This window comes from Neophocaena asiaeorientalis, unplaced genomic scaffold (genome assembly GCF_003031525.2).
Source record: "Neophocaena asiaeorientalis asiaeorientalis breed wild unplaced genomic scaffold, Neophocaena_asiaeorientalis_V1.1 scaffold429, whole genome shotgun sequence".
NCBI classification, from domain to species: domain Eukaryota; kingdom Metazoa; phylum Chordata; class Mammalia; order Artiodactyla; family Phocoenidae; genus Neophocaena; species Neophocaena asiaeorientalis.
Window position 1 is genome coordinate 2734282 of NW_020173550.1, and position 21081 is coordinate 2755362.

The following is a 21081-nucleotide window of genomic DNA, read 5'->3' on the forward strand; positions in this document are numbered from 1 at the left end:
AGTATTAGAAGCTTCTTAAAAGCTGAAAATCCTATTTTCATATATTTTCTTTATAATCTATGGTGTACATTTTAAATATCCAGTGACTTTAATTTTGAGAATACTAGGCTATCCTGCAATAAGCAAAGAGACAGGAATCAGGAGATGACCTATAACTGTCATTTCTAGAGAACTATTATACCCTATTCTATTTATGATCGTAGTAAGAATAATTAAGAGAATAATGCAAACCACGTTGCATTCTGGTGATGAAAACTAAGGGACTGAATTTTAAAAAGTTTTAAATATAAAGAAAATCAGTTTGGTACCAAAATATATATATGAACTGGTTAATATTAAACATTTATAGAGTGTGAGCAATATACTAACTGTGTATAGGAGAGACGGGCATTTTTTTCTTCACATACTGTATGCAGAGATGATTTAATCTACTTTGAACCTTATTAAATTGCTCCAAGTTTACCATCTATCTGTATCCCCCACTATGAATTAATAACTGCTATGTTATAAACTCCTAAAAAGTTTATAAAATCTTTGGCTCTGGCTAATGACTAGGAAAACAGGCTGTGTTCATTTAATGAGAAGTGTTTGCCCTCAGAGGAAAGTTGTAATTGTAACCACTTGGCCTATAAAAGGGAAATTATGATGAAATTTTTCTCATGTGGAATCTGAGATTTCTATAGATAGTTACTGTGCAAGACCCTTTGAAGTTTCAGAGTTTAGTTTCTTTTGTACTTTTATTATATATAAGAGCTCTTCAGGTAACTTTGTTTCTTGGGATAATTCTTAAAAGAATGAACTATATAACATGCTTTAAGATTTTCCATCTGTCTTGAATTTATAAATGGAAAGTAAGTTCTTGAATTCTGTGTAACAGGTACACAGCTGTACAAAGTGTACCAGTTGCCATGTCATTTTCCTCTGTGCCAGACTTTCCTCCTTTTTCCTTTTTAGCTGCTGTGTTAAAATATGAAAACAATGTCATGAATATCAGGCAGTTTAACTGTTCTCCACACCCATACTGGCTTCCAAACTTTATGGATGTTTTCACGTGGTCTTTGCCTTTTGTTGGGGAAAAAGGTAAGAGAACTGAAGCATCTGGACCATCAATTGTCCTAACTAGTGACTGAGCACCCTTATATTTGCATGAGTCCCCTGATGGTTCAGAAATGTTTTTCTTAAAGTTATCAGAAATGTTTTCTATTTTCATTGTTCTCTACAAAGATGTTTAAGTGGTGCTTAATTGGTTTTTAAATTGTAATTCTAGTTGGTTATGCTTTTCTTATTCTAAATATCAATTTAAAATAGCTGTCATCCTATAATCAAGATGTTAAAATAACATAAGTAACAATAAAATAACCATTCCTTCAGTGATTTCTGCAGTGATAAAGAGATTTAAATAGGAATTATTTTTCTTGGAATTTTATTTGTGCAGCTATACAAATAAGCTATGCAAATATATAAGCCTGTTGTACATAGGCCTGGTGGCTTAACTTCTTTGTAAAATGGGAGGAAATCCTTTCATATGTATATCAGTGAAGAAAAGGCTCTGGCAGCAGTCTAATGAGATCAAGTAGTAGTTATGCAATGGAATCTTCAAAGACTCCATACTTTAACTGGAGCAAATAATCTCCCCCAAATCTATATAAACTTGAAGGTCTGCATTTAATGCTGTTCCTTACAGCTACTCTGAATAGCAAAATGACAAATCATTTTTATCTATGTTTATTTAACATGTATGTTTATATATCCACATCATTTTAGAGAAAGTACCTTATTAATTATATAAATTTTGGGTTATTTTGTCTTATCATCTAGTCACAGAGATGCTGGTTAACATTCTCAACATATGCTCTGATGATGAATTGATTTCCGATGATGAAATTGAAGGTAAACTTGCCTTTTCCTCCTTTGAATCAGAAATGAAGAAGTTTTGGTTTTGGTTTTAGTTTGTTGTGAATAATTTTCTTTGTCTAATTAAAAAAAGAATTCTGCTCATTGTAGAAAAAATAAAATTTGAAAAATACAGGAAACCATAAATAAGAAAAAAATGTCACCCATAATCCTACCATCTCATAGATATCCACTGTTAACATCTTGATATAAATACTGTATTAGTGTCTTTTTTTCCTCTTTTTTCTTTTAAACAAAAATGAAGTCATGTGATAGTTTCACAAACATTTCCTGGGTTTTTTGTAGACTACTTTTTAATGGTTACATAGTTATCCATGTCAGTCATTCTTTGTTTTATCCAACCCCCTGCTGTTGGATATTAGATTTTTTCCAAATTTTCTTCTAAAACCCCAGAGTTTTGAAAATTTTTATAGATAAATCTTTACCTGTTCTGTTCAACAACCAACGTTTATTATATGCCTTATATGTGCTAGCAATTGTATAGGTCCTAAGTGGTGGGAAAACAAACAAACAATGCATATGAGTCAAATATTGATATGTGGTATGAAAGAAAGGAAAACAATACTAGGAAATGAAAATTAACACTTTCTTCATTATTTCCATAGGATAAATTTCTAGAAATTGAAAATTTGTGTCAATTAGTACTTAACAGTTTTAAATTGGATACAGATGACCTAGAAAAGCTATAACAGTTTACATTTTGTGTATGTGATACATACTTCACAGTGTTCTCTCCAATACTATTTATTATAATTTTTATAGTCTGCTGTTTTTTTAACTTAAATATTTATTTTTATGATGACTAATGAAGTTTTTTTCTTGTGTTTATTGACCACCTTTATTTCTTTTTATGAGTTGTCAATTCATTTATTTTGCCCACTTTTCTACTGTTATGTGCATGTTTGTTTGTTTTTCTTCTTGTTGGCCTGTGAGCAATATTTATATAGTTACATTTTGTTGTATACATAGCCAAGTATTTTTTCCCTAATATGTTTCAGGAGGTTTGATTTTAAAGATAGATCCTAACTTATCTGAGGATGCAGAAGATTCTGGAGAGATGGTAGCACCTTAGCACAAACCTCTGACCGTCTCATTCTCCCCAAGCTCATGCTAAGGTGATTCACTCAACTGTTAGGATGAGCTATGTACATAGTGGAGAAAGCCTAGCTTACTTTGAGAATATAGACGAGAGTCCTATACATACTTATGCTTCAGATTCCACATTGAAGGTGCAGAGCAGATGGAGCGTAGCTTGTGTTTACCTTTATGAATGGGATAGGAGATCACTGCAGGGAACCAGGTCTTGAGAAAATAGTGCAGCCATGTGAAAATTAAAACAGAATTTAAGTTAGGAAAGGATGAAATATGTAAGAAATACATCTAGTAAATTTTATATTTAAATCTAAGTGGAAATGGAAATTATTGTGAACTCTATTGTATGTATTAACTCTATTGTGTGTATGTATCCTTGATTATCATAAGGACATGCTTACTAAATTATGCCCAAAGTTATATATCGATATATTTATTGAAGTATCATCTGTAGTAGCAAAAGAGTCAAACAATCTAAATATCCCTCAGTGGAGAGCTGGGTAAATCAATCACGATATATCCATATGATAGATTCTCCACATGGAATATTATTTCTCTTCTGTAAGCCTCCTTTCTTCTCCCCTTCTCTTCTAGCTAGTTCCTATTCAGCTTATTGTTACTTCGTCATAGAAGATATTTCTGATCTCCCTGACTAGATCCAACACCCCTGTCATGCTCTCATATCAATGGTGCTAACTTCTTAGCATTTGATAGAGTTGCGATTTTACATTTATTTACACTGTTACAAGATTAATATATTAATGTATTTAATAAGTGACTTAATACTGTTAAATCACTCAACAGTAAATTCCCTGAGTGCTGGGACAAAATTCGTTCTCGCTTACCATTATCACCTTAAAGCCAAGTATAGTGCAATGAGCATAGTAGGTAAATATTTGTGGTATGAAATACAACTATTAAAAAAATAAAAGAATGGAGTAGAGCTGTTGGTGCTGATATGGAGATTGTATTAGATGTTAAGTACAAAAGTAAATGGATAGAATCCTCTTATTCCCATTTTTTACAAGGTATGTGGGTATAAACTGATACAGGATTTTAAAACTTGTTTTCTGAAAGGAAATGAAGAATAACCTTTAGGTTACGCTGGTGAATTGAACACACTTCTAATTCCATTCCTTCCTGAAACCACACTAAAACTACAGTACAATTTTGGTTTTATCTAAGTGATATAAACTAAGGATTTTCACTTTAGTAATGCCAGACAGATAGTTTAAAGCAATCCTGACCCTTAAGACAACTAGAAAAGGTAGACAAAATATTTTAAAAAGTTGCTTCAAAGGCATTCAGAAAACTAAGAAAGTAATAAAGAATTACCAAGTAGAGATCTGGAAAAAGGCATAAATCCAGAGAGGTAAGACATTTGGTTACGTATGGGACCAATTTTCTCCTAAAGGCATTCATGAATATCAAAAGAGGGGGCTGAGAGGTTGACCAGCCCTCTTGATAGAAGCTAAAAAAAGTTGGGGTTCATGACTTGCCAAAGATGAATTGAGTGCTGGTAAGCTTCTGCTCATTGGTTTGGGACCCCCAAAGGTTGCATCTATGTAAGAGTAAGGGTGAACTGGAAATAGAATGCTCTGGAAGGGACTACACCCTGTCTTCAAGTCATTTCAGTCTCTGAAATTTAAATAAGGTAGTCCCAAGCATCTGGTAAAAGCAAACCTCTTTAGACTAAGGTAGCATTATGTAGAACTTTAAACTACTGCAAACTGTCTTTCAAATATAATACATGGCTCACAACCAAAAATAACTAGGCATATGAGGAGACATAACAAAATGAATGAGAACCAGCAGAAAGAGCAAAAAATAAAAACAGACCCTCAGGTTCTCCAGACACTGGCTTTATCAGACCAAACTTTAACTATTCTAAAAAATAAAACAATGATAACTATTCAAGAACATAAAAGACTAGATTAAAAATTTTGGCAGAGAACTGTGAATTATAAGAAGGGATGTAGCAGAGTTGATAAAGCACAAAAAGAAAGTTCTAGGAATGAAAAATAAAAAACACAGCAGATGAATTAACAGCAGATTCAATAAAGCTAAACAAAGAATAAATGAACTAGAATATAGGTCAGAAGAAACAACCTGGAATAAATCACAAAGAGAAAAAATAAAATACCCCAAAAAGTATAAGTGACATGGAGGATACAGTGAATAGGTATCACCTGTGTGTTTGGAATCCTAGAGAAGAGAGAGAGAATGGGGTAGAACCAGTATTTGAAGAGATAATGGATTGAAATTTTTCTAAAGCTGACAAGTTAAGCCACAGATTGAAGAAATCCCCCAAACCAAAGCAGAATGAATACAAAGAAAACAATATCTAAGCACATCATAGTAAAAGTGCTTCAGGTGAAAGACAAAGAAAAAAATCTTAAAGCAGCTAGGAAAAAAAAAAATTGATTACTTTCAAAAGAGAACAATTAAACTGACAGTAGATTCTCAATGGAAACAATGGAAGCAGGAAACCATGGAATGACATGTTCAAAGTACTGAAAGATATTAATTGGTACCTCTAGAATTCTATACCTAGCAGAAATACCCTTCAAAAATGAAGAAGAAATAAGCATTTTTCAGCTATTCTTCCCTTTAAAAAAGGTACTAAGAGAATTACCAGGAGACCCACACTAAATGAAATTCTGAAGAATATTATTCAAACAGAAGGAAAATACCAGATGGAAGCTTGGAGAGTCAGGAAGAAATAAAGAGTACAAATAGTAGAAAATATGTGGGTAAATCAAGTGAATTTAGACCTTATTAAACAATAATAATTTTTGTTGGATTTAAAAGACAATTAAAATATATGACCATAATAGTCGGCAGTGGGATAGAGTTAAAGTGTGTGAGGACGCTATATTATCTGGGGAGAGGAGAAAAGTACCTGTTAACATTATACTTTGATAAGTAAGAGATGCATGGTGTAAGAGTAATTTTCAAGAAAGGAGGGCTGGGCTTCCCTGGTGGCGCAGTGGTTGAGAGTCCGCCTGCTGAAGCAGGGGACACAGGTTCATGCCCCGGTCTGGGAATATCCCACATGCCGCAGAGCGGCTGGGCCTGTGAGCCATGGCCGCTGAGCCTGCGCGTCCGGAGCCTGTGCTCTGCAATGAGAGAGGCCACAACAGTGAGAGGCCCCCGTACCGCAAAAAAAAAAAAAAAAAGAAAGGAGGGCTTTTTAAAAAGTATGTACCCTTTAAGTTATAGAAAAAAATGGCATGATAAAAAAAAATAACCTAGAAGGCAAGAAAGGAGGGAAGGTACCTATAACACTAGGACAAATAGAATAAATTATGTTGATAAATTTATCAGCAACTTCATTAAATGTAAATGAATAAAAGACAGATTGTCAGGTAAGATTTTTTTTAAAAACATTTTATGATGGTTTATAAGAGACATCTAAAACATAAAGATACAGAAAATTTGAAAGTAAAAGGAGAATAAATATATAGTCCAAATACTAACCAAAGAAAAGCTGTTGTAGATAGATTAATATTACATGAAATAAATGCTAAAACAAAAATAAGATGGGGAATTCCCTGGCGGCCCAATAGTTAGGACTTCACACTTTCACTGCTGAGGACACCAGTTCAATCCCTGGTCGGGGAACTAAGATCCTACATGCCACATGGAACAGCCAAAAATTAAAATAAAATAAAATGAAATGAAATGAATTACCCATGGGTCATATATCACAATTAAAATTTCAAAATATTTTGAACTGAATGAAAATAAAAAGCAGTACATATTAAAACTTGAGGGCAGGCAGTGCACCAGGCAGGCCTGGGTTTGGAGCTGGAACCAGAACCTCAGCAGATGTTCACTGGTTGACAGCAGAGGAGAGGAACCAAGTTGACCTTAAAGCAGCAGGATGGTCAGAATTAAGTGAGAGAGGTGCCATCTACAAGGAGTTGTCTTTCAAATATTGTAATCAGGCATCTGGCTTTATGTCTCAAGTTACCCTACAAGCAGAGAAGATGAATCATCACCAGAATGGTTCAGTGTGTACAACAAGGTCCATATGCCCCTCACCTCACATGTCCGTGGGGGACTGACCAAAAGGGATGTGAAATTAGCCAAGTTTGTTGAAAAAGCAACTGTTTCTGTGTGATTTCTTCCAAATGTATGTAAAATTTTATACACATCTTAGCTGCAGTGTATTTTGAAGGCAATTTACATGAACAAATTAAGTTGTAAATTTAGTTCACCTTTATACCACATTTTGTAAAATCAGTGCTTAAATACAAAATGATATAAATTGAAAGAAAAAATAGAACAACAAAACTTGAGGGATGCATCTAAAGCCATGCATAGAGGAAAATTTATAGCCTTAAATGCATAAATTGGAAAAGAAGAAAGGTGAAAAATCAACATCTATCTCAGGAAGTTAAGGGAAAAAAATGGATAGCACATTAAACCTAAAGAAAGGAGGTGGAATGAAATAAAAAATTAAGAGCAGCATAAGAAAACAGAAAATAAAATATAGGGAATTCCCTGGTGGTCCAGTGGTTAGGACTCCACACTTTCACAGCTGAGGGCCCAGGTTCAATCCCTGGTCAGGGAACTAAGATCCCACAAGCTGTGCAGTGCAGCCCCCCCAAAGTAAATAAATAAATAAATAAATAAAATATAGTATAGAGGAGCAGTAAAACCAGAATGTACTCTTTTCAAGAGACTAATAAAATTGATAAATCCATGGCAAGACTTATGAAGTAAAAAAGATAAGACAAATAACCAATGGGGCTTCCCTGGTGACACAGTGGTTGAGAGTCCGCCTGCAGATGCAGGGGACACAGGTTCGTGCCCCGGTCCAGGAGGATCCCACGTGCCGCGGAGCGGCTGGGCCCGTGAGCCATGGCCGCTGAGCCTGCGCGTCCGGAGCCTGTGCTCCGCAACGGGAGAGGCCACAACAGTGAGAAGCCCGCGTACCGCCGGAAAAATAATAATAATAATAATTAGAACTTGTATCTATCAAAAGACTCTATTTAAAGAGTGTGAAGGGACTTCCCTGGCAGTCCAGTGGTTAAGACTCTGTGCTTCCACTGCAGGGGGCATGGGTTCGATCCCTGGTCAGGAGACTAAGATCCCGCATGCAGCGGGGTGGGAAAAAATAAATAAAATTAAATTAAAATTTAAAAAAAGAGTGTGAAAAGACAAGCTACAGAGTGGGAGAGGATATTTGCTACACAACCAAAAAGTGACTCATGCAGAATATATAAAGAACTACCTATCAGTGAGATGAGACTTGAATGAGCACTTCACAAATGAGGGTATCCAAATGGCCAGTAAAAATATGAAAAGTTATCCAACCACATTAGTCATCATGAAAATGCAAATTAAAACCACAATGGATGATTCTACACACCTACCAAATTGGCTAAAAGTGAAGATGAATAACATCAAGTGTTGGCCAGAATGTGTAGCAACAGGAATGCTCATATACTGAAGTGTAAATTGGTACATCCACTTTAGTAGATAATGCTAAACTGTTATCCAGAATTGAACATATACATACCCTATAACTGAGCATTCTAATTATAGGAATGTACTTAAGAGAAATATGTGCAGCAAAGAGAAATGCACTGGAATATTCACAGCAGCTGAATTCAACATAGCCAAAAATTGGAATCAGCCCAAATGACCACTGACAGGAGAAAGGATAAATAAGTTGTGGCATATTCATATAGTGGAATTGTATACAATAATGACAGTGAACTACAGGAACAGGGAAAACATGGTTGCGTCTTACAAACATAATGTTGAGCAAAAGAAGCCAGACACAAAAATACGTTATTTGATTGTTCCAATTACATAAAATTAAAAAAAAATTAAAACTTGTACTTGTGGATACATGCTTAAGTGATAAAACTATAAAGAGCAAGAAAGTGATTTCAACAGAAGTCAAGAGAATGATTTTCTTTGGGAAGAGGGAGACTCTAATTATTAGGAAGGGCCCAAGGTGGGGAATCTGGGGTGCTGGCAGGGTTCTGTTTATTGTCCTGACTGGTTATATGGCCATTTGCTTTTAATAAATCATTGAGTTATACATTTGTTTTGTGTACTTTTCAGTATGTTTATCATACTTCACAATAAAAGAGATTTTTACAAATTTATAAGCCTACAAAAATGTGGAGATTTCTGTAGGGATTTTGGAAGCTGGAAAACAAATGAATTAGTATTACTGACTTGGCTGATTCAAGAAAGCTAAAGACCAGTTTAGTAATGGGGAATACCGAGTTCCAGTACAGAATCCTCAAAAAGCAAAGGAATTGGTAGCCTACACCAGTTGCTAGAATTGGGGACCTTGAGTTGAGGGGAAGAGGGAGATGGGGGCTGAGCTAAAATGAGTAGGTAAAAGCTGTTTGAAAGGCAGCTGAAGTCCTAGCTGCCTCTTCTCCAAGACTGGAGGCTAACCTCTAAAAAGCGTAAAGCAAAGAATTTCTGGACCAGGATACAACTGAGGGTGTCGATACTTTGCCAAAAACAGGTGAATTACGTGACCGTATGCAATCTCAGTACTGATACAGAGAATTCCCTAACAAAGACCCACCCTGGTCATTCTGTGTATGTAAAGCTCCAAGTCAGCAGCCCACCTACCAACTCTGAAAGCTTTCTAGTCCCTCATTCTTAATGATGAGCAGGCACCAAGGATTATAGGACTCTTCAGGAAAGTGTCTAAGAGAGACAACAACAAAAACAGCAAAAAGCAACTCAAGTGAACTTGAGATTCTGGAGAAAATATAAAACTTAAAAATGAAAAAACTATAATATCTCTAGAAAGATATGAGAAGATATTGAATCCATTATATAAAAACATGATGCTCTTATTAAGAGATTTGTAAGCTGTTCATTCTGTCCTTTGTTTTCATTCATTGTTTTCAGCATTATTTGTTCCACAAATAGTATCTTTTTCTTTGTCTAATTTTATTTTCATGATCTATGGGGATAGACCATGTTGGAAAATAATAGATGTGAATTAATGTAAAACTTTTAAGAAATAGAAACACTCCTGGCAAGAAATCTGTAATTTAATATTCTATCGTGATACCAAGGATGTCTCTTCTGAGCTGATAAAGATAAAAGCCTGCTTCTCTCATTGCATTTCGCTTTGATTTTTTCTTTTCTCTCTTCCATGCAAACTTAAATTTCTCTTCCCATATTTCTATTTTCATCTCCTTGTTTCTTGGTGTCTCTTCTCCCTGAAGATCACTACATTTCAAGCTATCAGAAAGGTATCTGACCAAAATGTGCTATGAGCTTACTACTCGCTGTCTGTCCCACCACAATCTATTAATTAGACTTTTTTAGTTGTAGTTGAATAATTTCAGACAGGCCCTCCATCCTCCCTTTCTGTTTCAATGTATATGTTTTCTCTGAACCCTGCTGTATGATCCTGCAGGATATTTAGAACTGGGGGGCGAGGAAGGAGAGGCCACATTTCTTAGTTTCTGACGTTTGAATGCGGTCACCTGATGCATGCCTGGACATTGGCTTCTCATGTGTGAGCTGTTTCCTAAATCTTGGATGAGAAAAGGCCGTAAAGTCTTAACGTTAACTTTTTTGATGTTGCTTTATAAAATACCTTACCCATCATCATAATTTACACTGCACAGTTGTCTATGGTAGGAAATAACTCACCGGTTTGTGAGTAAGTGAGGATTGTAAAATGAAAGCAGCTCTCACTAAGTTCAGGAGAGCTAGCTGTGTGTTGTGTTTACATGCAGAAGACAACTGCTCAAGTCATCACTTGCCATTTGGCAGGCCAAACCCTGCATCCTGAGGTGGCCCACAGCATTCTCAAAAGAGATCTTTGCTGTAGCAACTGTCTTTGTTTATATGTGTGTATTTCATTCTTCCCTGTGTTTTACATTCCAGAACCACAAATAAGTTCCTACCTCATAGGTCCACTCAGTCTGTCTTTTCTGTGGCCCCTCCATTTTTTACATCATCTTTTTTTTTCTCTCTTCTGGGTTATTTTTTTTTTTCTCTTGCTCCTTACAACTTCCTGGGACTTTGGTTTGTTTAAACAAACTTAGGCCTTGATTTCTTTTTTTAAAAACAATTTCTTTAACTTAGAAAGATGCTTCATCCTGCATTTTTTAAAAGTAACCTGTTAACATATTCCTTTAACTCACTTATTCTTTGTATTCTCTAAGGAGGCACTACAGTTCGAAAGGAGATCATCAAGAATAAAATCAGAGCCATTGGGAAGATGGCACGGGTCTTTTCAATTCTTCGGTAAGGATAACTCTGTCATTACACTGTGGGATAAAAGCATTTTGAGAGTAATTTAGAAGTTGATTTCAGAACAGTTGTTTTAGAATTGGAGTTTGGTATTAGAACTGTTGTTCTTGGGTTGAGTACAATTTGAATCGGACCTACATGTTAAAGTGCCTAGAAATGCCTGGCAAACATTTATTTGGTATGAGCTTAGATACAGTGCAGTGAGTGCAGTGATTTAATGTGGATTCTGGAGGCAGATTGCCTGTGTTCAGATCCTGGCTCTACATCTTCTCAGCTGTGTGATCTTGTACCTCATTTTCCTGGTCTGTAAAAGAGTGATAATAGCAGATCTGCCTTACAAGGTTCTTTGGAGGATTATATGGGGTAATATATGGAAAACATTAGAACAGCACCTGATTATTAAATGGCTTTAATTGAAAACAAGACCTGGCTAATTGTTGTTAATTGGAATATTTACAGAAAACATCCCTTTCTTTGGGTCAGAGAAGGGGTAGGGAGAAGGAGAACCTATCCTCCATCTCTGCGCATCTTTTCTTAACTTCTTTCAAGTATCTTTGTAGGTACTGAGAGGTAGACACCCTAGCATTAACCCTGGGCTTTGATCTTCCTTTGCAGGGAAGAGAGTGAGAGTGTGCTGACTCTCAAGGGCCTGACTCCTACAGGTACACTCCCTTTGGGTGTACTCTCAGGAGGAAAGCAGACTATTGAGACAGGTGAGTATGAGAAATGCTCCTTTCATGGAAGGTGTGCTCCCGTTACCTAGCAGTCAATGTCAAATTGAAACGTAGGGCTTCTTCCAATAAATGGTACTAAAGCAATTGGATATCTATCTCTGGGGGAAAATGGATCTCCATACACAAAAACTAAATCAAAATGAATTATAACTTAAATGTAAAATCTAAAACAGTAAAACTCCCAGAAGAAGGTATGGAAACTAAGCACTGGGGTAGATAAAGAGTCCTTAAATATGACACAAAAAATACTAACCTTGAAAGAAAAATTGAATAAATGACTTTCATGAAAATTAAGAATGTGTATTCACAGAAATTCATGATTAAGAAAGGAAAAAGACAAACCATAAACTGGGAGAAGATTTTTGCAGTACATATGTCTGACTAAGGACTTATATTCAGAGTCTACAGTTCTATAAAGTCTGTAGTTCTATAAAGAACTACAACTCAGGGACTTCTGGTGGTCCAGTGGTTAAGACTCCACGCTTCCATCACAAGGGGCATGGGTTTGATCCTTGGTCAGGGAGCTAAGATCCCGCATGCCGCACCCCATGGCAAAAAAAAAAAAAGTACAACTCAATAAGAAAAACACAAAACAAGCAAAATTTTTTAATGGTCAAAAGATTTTAACAGACACTTCACAAAAGAGGGTATTAAAATGGCCAAAAAGCATATGAAAAGGTGCTTAAAATAGTTACCCGTCTGGGAAATGGATATAAAAACACAGTGAGATACCACTACATATTCTCTAGAATGGCTAAAATTTATAAGTGTGACAATACCAAGTGTTGATGAGTTTGTGGAGAACTAAAACTAGATACATTGCTAGTGGGTTTGTAAATTGGTTCAACCACTTTGGAAAACTGTTGGGCAATAAAGCAAAACATATGTCTACCCTACAACCCAGCAAATCCATGCCTGTTTTTTTTTTTTGTTTATTTTATTTTATTTTTGGCTGCATTGGGTCTTCGTTGCTGCACGCAGGCTTTCTCTAGTTGCGGCGAGCAGGGGCTACTCTTCCTTCCGGGCTTCTCATTGCAGTGGCTTCTCTTGTTGTGGAGCACGGGCTCTAGGCATGCGGGCTCAGTAGTTGTGGCTCACAGGCCCAGCTGCTCCGTGGCATGTGGGATCTTCTCGGACCAGGGCTCGAGCCCATGTCCCTTGCATTGGCAGACAAATTCTTAACACTGCGCCACCAAGGAAGCCCCCGTGCCTGGTTTCTATCGAAGAGAAATTAGTGCATATGTCCACCGAAGGATGTACATAAGAATGCTCACCTTAGCTGTCCTCATAATAGTCCAAAATGGGAAACAACCAAATGCCCATCGATAGTAGAATAGATAAATTGTGTTATATTTATAAAATGGAATTTACTCAGCAATAAAAAATAGCATTATGAATACATGCAAAAACGTGGTTGAATCTCACAGACATCATGGTAAACTAAAAAAGCTACACCGAAAAGAGCACAGACTGTCTGATTTATATGATGTGCAAGAACAAGCAGACTAACATTTCTGGGTGGGATCAAAGTGAGGAGGCGGGGAAGCAACCGTGGCATATATGGGCCTCACGGTGCCTCTCATCGTGATGAGCGTGTTCTGGGGCTTCGTCAGCTTCTTGGAGCCCTGGTTCATCCCTAAGGGTCCCAACTGGGAGTTATCATCACCTTGTTGGTAACCTGTTCAGTTTGCTGTTATCTCTAGTCATGAAGAGATGTTAAATCACCTCCATACCTAGACCACCTTCCTTGACTTTGCCTATTTTGGCCACCAGCTTCCTTAAACATTCACAGCACATTTGAACATCTTATTCTACAATGCAGTATTTTTTTTCCCATCACCTTTTTTACACTTTGATGAATTGTGTACCTACTTAAACTGTGCAGGCTCCATAAAATGTCTATGCACTCCTCTGAGATAGAAAATGCTGGTCTTCTGAGAAATATATGACTCTCTCTTTGGAACCTGAGGATTTGAAGGTGGCTCCTGCCTGCTCACTACATGGGAATCAGCAAAGTGTTTAAGAGCTGTTACAAGACAGGAAGACTCCAGTGGGGCAGTCAATAGGAGAACATGTTCAGAGGGAAGATCTGTCCCACCAGAATTATGCCAAAGTATATTTTTAGGATGAATTTATTTCTGCTATCTTTTGGAATAAATTATTTTTCTGTTTTCAAAAAAAAAAAAAAAGAACTGGGATTTCCCTTGTGGCACAGTGGTTAAAAATCCGCCTGTCAATGCAGGGGACATGGTTTCGAGCCCTGGTCTAGGAAGATCCCCCATGCCATGGAGCAGCTAAGCCCGCGAGCCACAGCTGCTGAACCCACATGCTGCAACTACTGAAGCCCGCGCGCCTAGAGCCCGTGCTCTGCAACAAGACAATCCACCGCAATGAGAAGCTTGCGCACTGCAACGAAGAGTAGCCCCCGCTTGCTCCAACTAGAGAAAGCCCACGCACCGCAACGAAGACCCAGAGCAGCCAAAAATAAATAAATAATTATTTTTTAAAAAGAGCTTCACCGTGTCCCAGGCACTGAAGTGAAACACTCGATAGGTATATGTGCTTTCTGTTCTCAGAAACACAAGCAACAACAACAAAAAAGGAACTGGCAGGCTCATCAATGGTAAAAGAAGTCAGAATGGCACGTCCTCTGGTGGGAGCATATGGACCCAGAAGGAGCCCAGGGGACTTCTGGAGTAGTGGGAATGTTCTATATCACTACCTAGGTGGTAGTTACACAAGTGCATGCATATATAAAAATGTATTAAGCAGTACACTTCAGATTTATGCACATCATATGCCTCACTTGTGTGTTTTATACCTTAATTTTGGGGGGTTAGAGTTTCTCAGTCAGAAAGGGAGTTTGCCTCTTTGCCTGCAAACCATATCCTACAACAGTGCCTCAGTCACCGCTTCAACCAGAGTGTCAGTTCTGAAAATTACGTGGGCGTTGACTTTAAGGAGAGGACTTTATGGAACCCAGGAATGATAAGGTTGATATTTGTCAGAATAAACAGATCTGGTCAAGCAAGGGGAAGAAACATGAGATCAAGTCATTGGATGACTAATTCTAGGCAAGAAAACTGGAGTTGAAGCATTAACAACTTAAAGTAGAGTTTCAGTGCTTTTTTGCCCGCCTTGTTTTTTGAATTGCTTCTACTTAAGTTTTTCTTTTCCTTGTCACCCTGCCTCTTATAGGAATTCTTTGCATTTTGTGAACATTCCAGGGCTATTGATTAATAGGAACAGCCCCCTTTCCCCCTTTTCTTTTCTTTTTTTTTTTTGTGGTACGCGGGCCTCTCACTGTTGTGGCCTCTCCCATCGCAGAGCACAGGCTCCGGACGCACAGACTCAGCGGCCATGGCTCACAGGCCTAGCCGCTCCACGGCATGTGGGATCTTCCCGGACGGGGGCACGAACCGGTGTCCCCTGCATCGGCAGGCGGACTCTCAACCACTGCGCCACCAGGGAAGCCCATCCCCCTCTTCTTTTTATAGGATTGATTTCCTCCTTCTCTTTCAAATTGAATACTGAAATATTAGAGTTTAGTTATTTATAAGGAAGAGTGAACATTTTCTCCTTGGAAGTATAAAATTAATTTTCTTAAGTTCTGTAGTTTCATAGGAAGAATCAGTAAACTGTTTCAGACTGAATTTTTCCTCTGAGATGTGCAGTTTCTTGTAAGCAAAATACTTTTCCGTCATTGCTCTGCTTATTAGTCATGTGAAATATTCTGAGAGCAGCTCTGACAAAGCATTTTAGAGTTAATGGGTAGTGATACGGGTAAAGAAAGAAAGGAACATCCTATACATCCTTTCTTGAAAGATTTTGGAAATTTGCTGATCCACAGAGTTGTTGTTTTAATCTGAATGAAATTTTTCTAGACCTTGATTTGAAAGAGTAAATCTGCAAATCTGGGATTACTAAGTAGCAAAGAGAATTTTATGGATGTGTTATTTGGAGATTTGTTGTTTATAATCCTTGGTCTATCTTTTGTTCTCAGTCCCAAATATATGCAGTTTCTCTTCATTCCTGATTTGAATATGAGTGTTTTAATCAATATAGGATTGTTTATTGGTACTCCAAAATTGATAGAAATCTCAGAAATGTGTAAGAACAAAACTAAAGTTGCAGCCAACTTTTTAGAGCTTCTTATTCTCTCTTATTGATTGACAAGAACTGAGTTTATTTGTCATTTTCCCATCAGAGTCTCAGTTCCACAGGTTCACTGGCAAACTGGAGCGTTAGCTGAAAAAGATCTTTTATTGTTCATGTAACTTTACTTGGAGAGCCTTCAACCAACAATATCCCATCCTATATGGCCTTATAGCCTACATTCATTTATACCCCACCTTGTTCCAAGGGGGATTTGAGTAAGTTACAGTATACATCCAACACAGTGAAGGGAAATAAATATGCTTGGAAATTGGAGCACAAAGGAAAACAAACCAGTGAAAGCCAGTAGTCAGTCACAAATTTGACTCCAAGCTTCCTAGTAGCCAAAATAAAGAGGAAAGACCATAAGATAAAAAGCAGGTCAGTTATAAATTGGACTCCATCAAAAGTTTTAAAGTTTTGTGCTGAAAATGGAACCATCAAGAAAGTGAAAACACAACCCACAGCATGGGTGAAAGTATTTACAAAGCATACATCTGATAAGAGACTAGTATCTAGAAACTGTAAAGAATTCTTGTAACTGAATAATAAAAAGGCAAATAACCCAATTAAAATGGGTAAAAAATTGAATAGACATTTTTCCAAAGAAGACATACAAATGGCCAATAAGCATGTGAAAAGATGTTCCACATCATTAGACATTAACCACAATGAGATACCACTTTAAGCCCACTGGATAGTTGTAATCAAAAAGGCAGATAGAAACAAGTGTTGGTGAGAATGGAGAGAAAGTAGGACCCTCATACACTGCTGGTGGGGATTCAAAATGGAGCAGCACATTGGAAACCAATCTGGCAGTTTCTTAGATGATTGAACATACCGTTAATCATATGACCCAGCAGTTACACTCCTAGTTACATACCCAGAGAAATGAAAACGTAGCCACACAAAAACTTGTACACAAATGTTCATAGTAACATGCTCTGTAATAGCCAATAAGTGGAAACAACACAAATGTCTATCATCTGATGAATGGATAAACAAAATGTGGTATATTCATACAGTGGAATACTATTCAGTCATAAAAAGGAATTATGTACCGATACAATCCTCAACATGAATGAACCTTGAAAACATTATGCTAAGTGAAAGAAGCCAATCACTAAAACCACAGATTATATGATTCCACTTATGCGAAATGTCCAGAACAGGCAAATCTGTAGAGACGGAAAGTACTTTAGTGGTTGACTGTAAAGTTAGGGAAAGGGATGAGGGAGGGAAATGGGGTTTTAGGGGGTGATGAAAATATTCTAACCATAGATTGTGGTAATGGCTGCACAACTCTTAAAATCATTGAACTATCACTTTGAACAAGTGAATTTTATGGTTATGTGAATTATGTTTCAGTAAAGAGATCTCATTCAGTAAAGAAAAGTATATTTCAGTAAAGGAAAAGAAAAAAGAGTTTCTCAGTTTTATACGACTGTTTCTTGTAAGGAATATCCTTCAGTGCAGGCTCTCTTAATACCCAATGCAAAAAGCAATTCTAGGAGGACCCAAAACAATGTGATACTAGTACACATTTTGCCACACACATAGCTTTTAAATTCTAATTAACTGACACTGTGTATACAATTTCAGGTAAAGCCTTGTTCTCCCACTTCTTAACAGTTGCTTTTGTGATGTACTGTTTGAAGGCATTATTGTTTTCTTGTGAAAATTTGTTCGATGTGAGGAGATTTGAGAGGGTGTGACATTGCCTTAACACGTGCCAACACATGGTTGACAAATGTAAGCAGTTGATAAGTTGATTCCAAGTTTCCATTTTCCCCATTGCCTTGGGAAGTTAATTTTCAGTTCTTCCAGTTTCTCCTCTCTGATGGATATAAAAAGCCTCAGGAACAGCAAAGTGTTACTGTTCATTATTCTTCCCTGCCTTCTTTTAAAAAATTGGTATTGGAGGAACTGACAGGGTTCTCCTAATAAGATCTTTCTTGCTACAACTGGTAACATTTTCATATATTAGCGCTTTTACTGTCTTAAAATGAAGATGCAAGAAAGTTTACCTGTTGATACTAATTCTTAAATAGCTTCCTTTTCCAAAAGTGAGGGAGAAGAGGGCCTTCTTAGTAATTGGCCTGCTGTCTTGCACAGTGAATGGAAGCCATGTGGGTTGGAAATGTCAGCCTCTGCTGTGTCTCTCCTCCCAGATGGTACATGAATTTGTATTCAGAATTGAATAGATTTATGCCTTTGCCAGCTTAGTACTCCACCCCCGGAAAAGAAATAACCCTTCACTTATAACCCATTTTTCTCTCCTTCCAAATGCCAGTCTGTTATTCAACGGCCACTCCTTTTCATTAAGGACAGTTGGACCCCACACAAGTTGCTTGAAATCATTAAGAAATAGTTTTAAGTAACTTTTTTTAATAGGACACAGCAGCTACAGATCTAACTAAAGAACAGTTGTAATATTAAATGATTTGACTGGACATATTTTGATATGTGAATGTTAAGACGTAGATGAGCAGCTGGCTATTTAAAATGAGGGAAACGTCGTAACTCTTGTCTCTTCTAGTCAGCTTGATTGACCCCATTGTCTTAGCTATGGATGACATTAGCTAAAAGGTTCTCGTGCCACTCACAATGTGAACAATCTTAGAAACTCTCCCCACCTCATATTTCCCCCCAGTTTAGTTTTTCGCAGTAATCCTGTCGCTTCTCTAACTAGTCGACTTTTATTAGGGATGAGAATAGGCTTAAAGGTGGGACGCTGGGATGTCTGTGCTGGCAGCAGTGCTGTTGGTTTACTCACTCTTTTTCTGCCTTCATTTTTGCATGCCACTGCTCCTGCCTCTTACAGCCACAGTAGAAGCGGTAGAGGCCCGGGAAGGTATGGCCATATTCCTATGATAGATGTGATCATGTGTCTGTCTACTGGTTTTAAAAGCTTTGTCAACATTCGAAATCTTTTATTATTGCATCACCAGAACTGTAACAGTGAGGAAAGGAAGAGATATCTCTAGGCGTGCTCACAAAGTATTTCCTTTGTGTCCTGTATTTGTATTAATTTAAATGATCTTCTCCACAGCTGAAGTCCTTTCTGGGCTCTCTCAGTTTTAATGCAATGACTGAAGCTTAAGCAACTGGTCATGGGGGTTCAAATGGTGTAATCTCATAGCCCTTGCATATCCAAGAGGCATCCATTTGATTATCAGAAATTCAAACCTCAGCCTCTTTATCTAATGATTCCAAAGGACATCAAAAGTGGAGGCAAAAGTAGATAGGAGTTAGTTTGATTTGTTTTTGAGGTTGCCCTAAGTCAGTCAAGCTAAATTATCTTTGTTTCTATGAAAACAAATTTTAAGTAACAAATTATCTATGAATTCTGAGGATGAAAACCATTGGAATCGATAAACTTGTGTTATAAATGTCATTGTTCTGTTAGATAAGATGGTTCACAATGGGAATGCCTTTCCTTGGTGATACAAAAGTTCAATCAGAAAGAAAATATCTAGGAACTATTTTTTAGATGGCTTTTAACTTACATTCAGCTCCTGGTTGTGCAAGATAAAAAGCTTTCCTTCTAAACAAACTTTTTTGTGTGGTCTATGTGATGTTTGTGTTAGAGCAGCTACTCTGCTTAACTTGTTCTGTTATTCTAGTGTTGCCTTTTTTTCTCTCTCACTGAGCACGTTTCTGGCCCATAAGAGACTCTTTCAAATGTATTGGGGCTTTTTGTCAGGTCTACTTCTGCTATGATTAATTGAGCTATGAAAATGACTTTCACAGTTTCCGTGGCCCTTTGGGCCTTAAGGAAGCAGTAGCTTCAGACCAGGCTAATTGAAATCAAATATTGCTCAATCCCTTCACCAGACATGTGCTCCACAGCCACCCTTCTGTATTTTTCTCTAGGAGGTTGCTGTATGCTAAGAAACTTAAAGCTGGTCGCTTTACTGTCTAATAGAGCTCCTCCCTTTCCTGTTTTTCTGTAGCCATCAGAGGGTTTTCGCTTCAGCACAGGATCCGGAGTTTTGAAGAAGCCCGAGGTCTGGACCGAATTAATGAGCGGATGCCACCCCGCAAAGATAGCCAGTACTTTGATGGGCCGGTGAAATTGGTCCAACCAAACGCTGCGCACAGGAGTGACAAGGGGAGAAGAGCCAGTAATGACTCAGAGCCCTGCTGTGGCACAGGTGGATCCAAGACTTAACAATCAATTTTATTTATTTATTATTGGAAAACAAAACAAAAACAACTGAAACAACTTAAACCTGGAGGTGCATTCATAATACACTCTGCATTTACTCTGTAAGAAAGGTGACCATTTTATAAATTCTTTTAATTTATGTTTAATATATACATAAAAAGTGAATGTGTTTTGTTTTTCCTTTTTTTTCCCCCCCTAATTTTTAGGAACTGATCTGATTGTCTGATACATAGTGAAGTCTTGTGCTATAAAGGGGACCTTCCCCCTAGTAAAAGGGCCTTGGAAACCTCTACCCTGGGTTTCTGACTTGAACTAGCCAGCCTTTTCTCTTGTTTTTGGAGGGCAATATCTTTAATTTCAGACTAATCACTTTTCAAACACAAAAGGGTTTTTTCTTTTCTTTTTTTTTTTTTTTCCTTTCTACAGGGTACCATTGAAGATCTCTTAGATTTCAGTGGCTAAACTTCTCTTCATATGGAAAACTTGATTATAGTAGAACTCCTAAGTGAATAACCCAAACCCAGTGATTTTAAGGGCCAAGGGAAATGTTTTCCATGATAACCTACTTTCTTCTGGACTCTCAATTACTCAATGTATTCTAGTACGGCGAAATAAAAAATAATGAGGGATTTCCGTAGAATTACTTAAAATTTGTTCATCTAACCGTGGGCATGATTGGTTTAAACTTCCCTTAGAACTTTGGAGGTTTCTTAACTGTTACCAGATCCTTTTGCTTTTTTTTTTTTTTTTTTATTT

General features: G+C 37.2%; 1 protein-coding gene across 5 annotated transcripts in view; it reads left to right on the top strand.

Moving 5' to 3' along the window:
• The window catches only part of PPP3CC (protein phosphatase 3 catalytic subunit gamma), an 88978-nt gene extending 68365 nt beyond the window's left edge, over window positions 1–20613 (top strand). For 3 of the 5 annotated variants that reach the window (XM_024747708.1, XM_024747704.1, XM_024747706.1), the window contains exons 9-14: window positions 955–1080; window positions 1819–1890; window positions 11178–11259; window positions 11881–11978; window positions 18979–19008; window positions 20111–20473. In XM_024747708.1, coding sequence (XP_024603476.1) covers window positions 955–1080; window positions 1819–1890; window positions 11178–11259; window positions 11881–11978; window positions 18979–19008; window positions 20111–20328 — 626 coding nt within the window. In that variant the 3' untranslated portion in view covers window positions 20329–20473. Of the gene's footprint in view, window positions 1–954; window positions 1081–1818; window positions 1891–11177; window positions 11260–11880; window positions 11979–18978; window positions 19009–20110 lie in introns of all 5 variants that reach the window. The other 2 variants (XM_024747705.1, XM_024747707.1) reach the window with 2 other exon arrangements.
• Window positions 20614–21081: the final 468 nt, after the last annotated feature.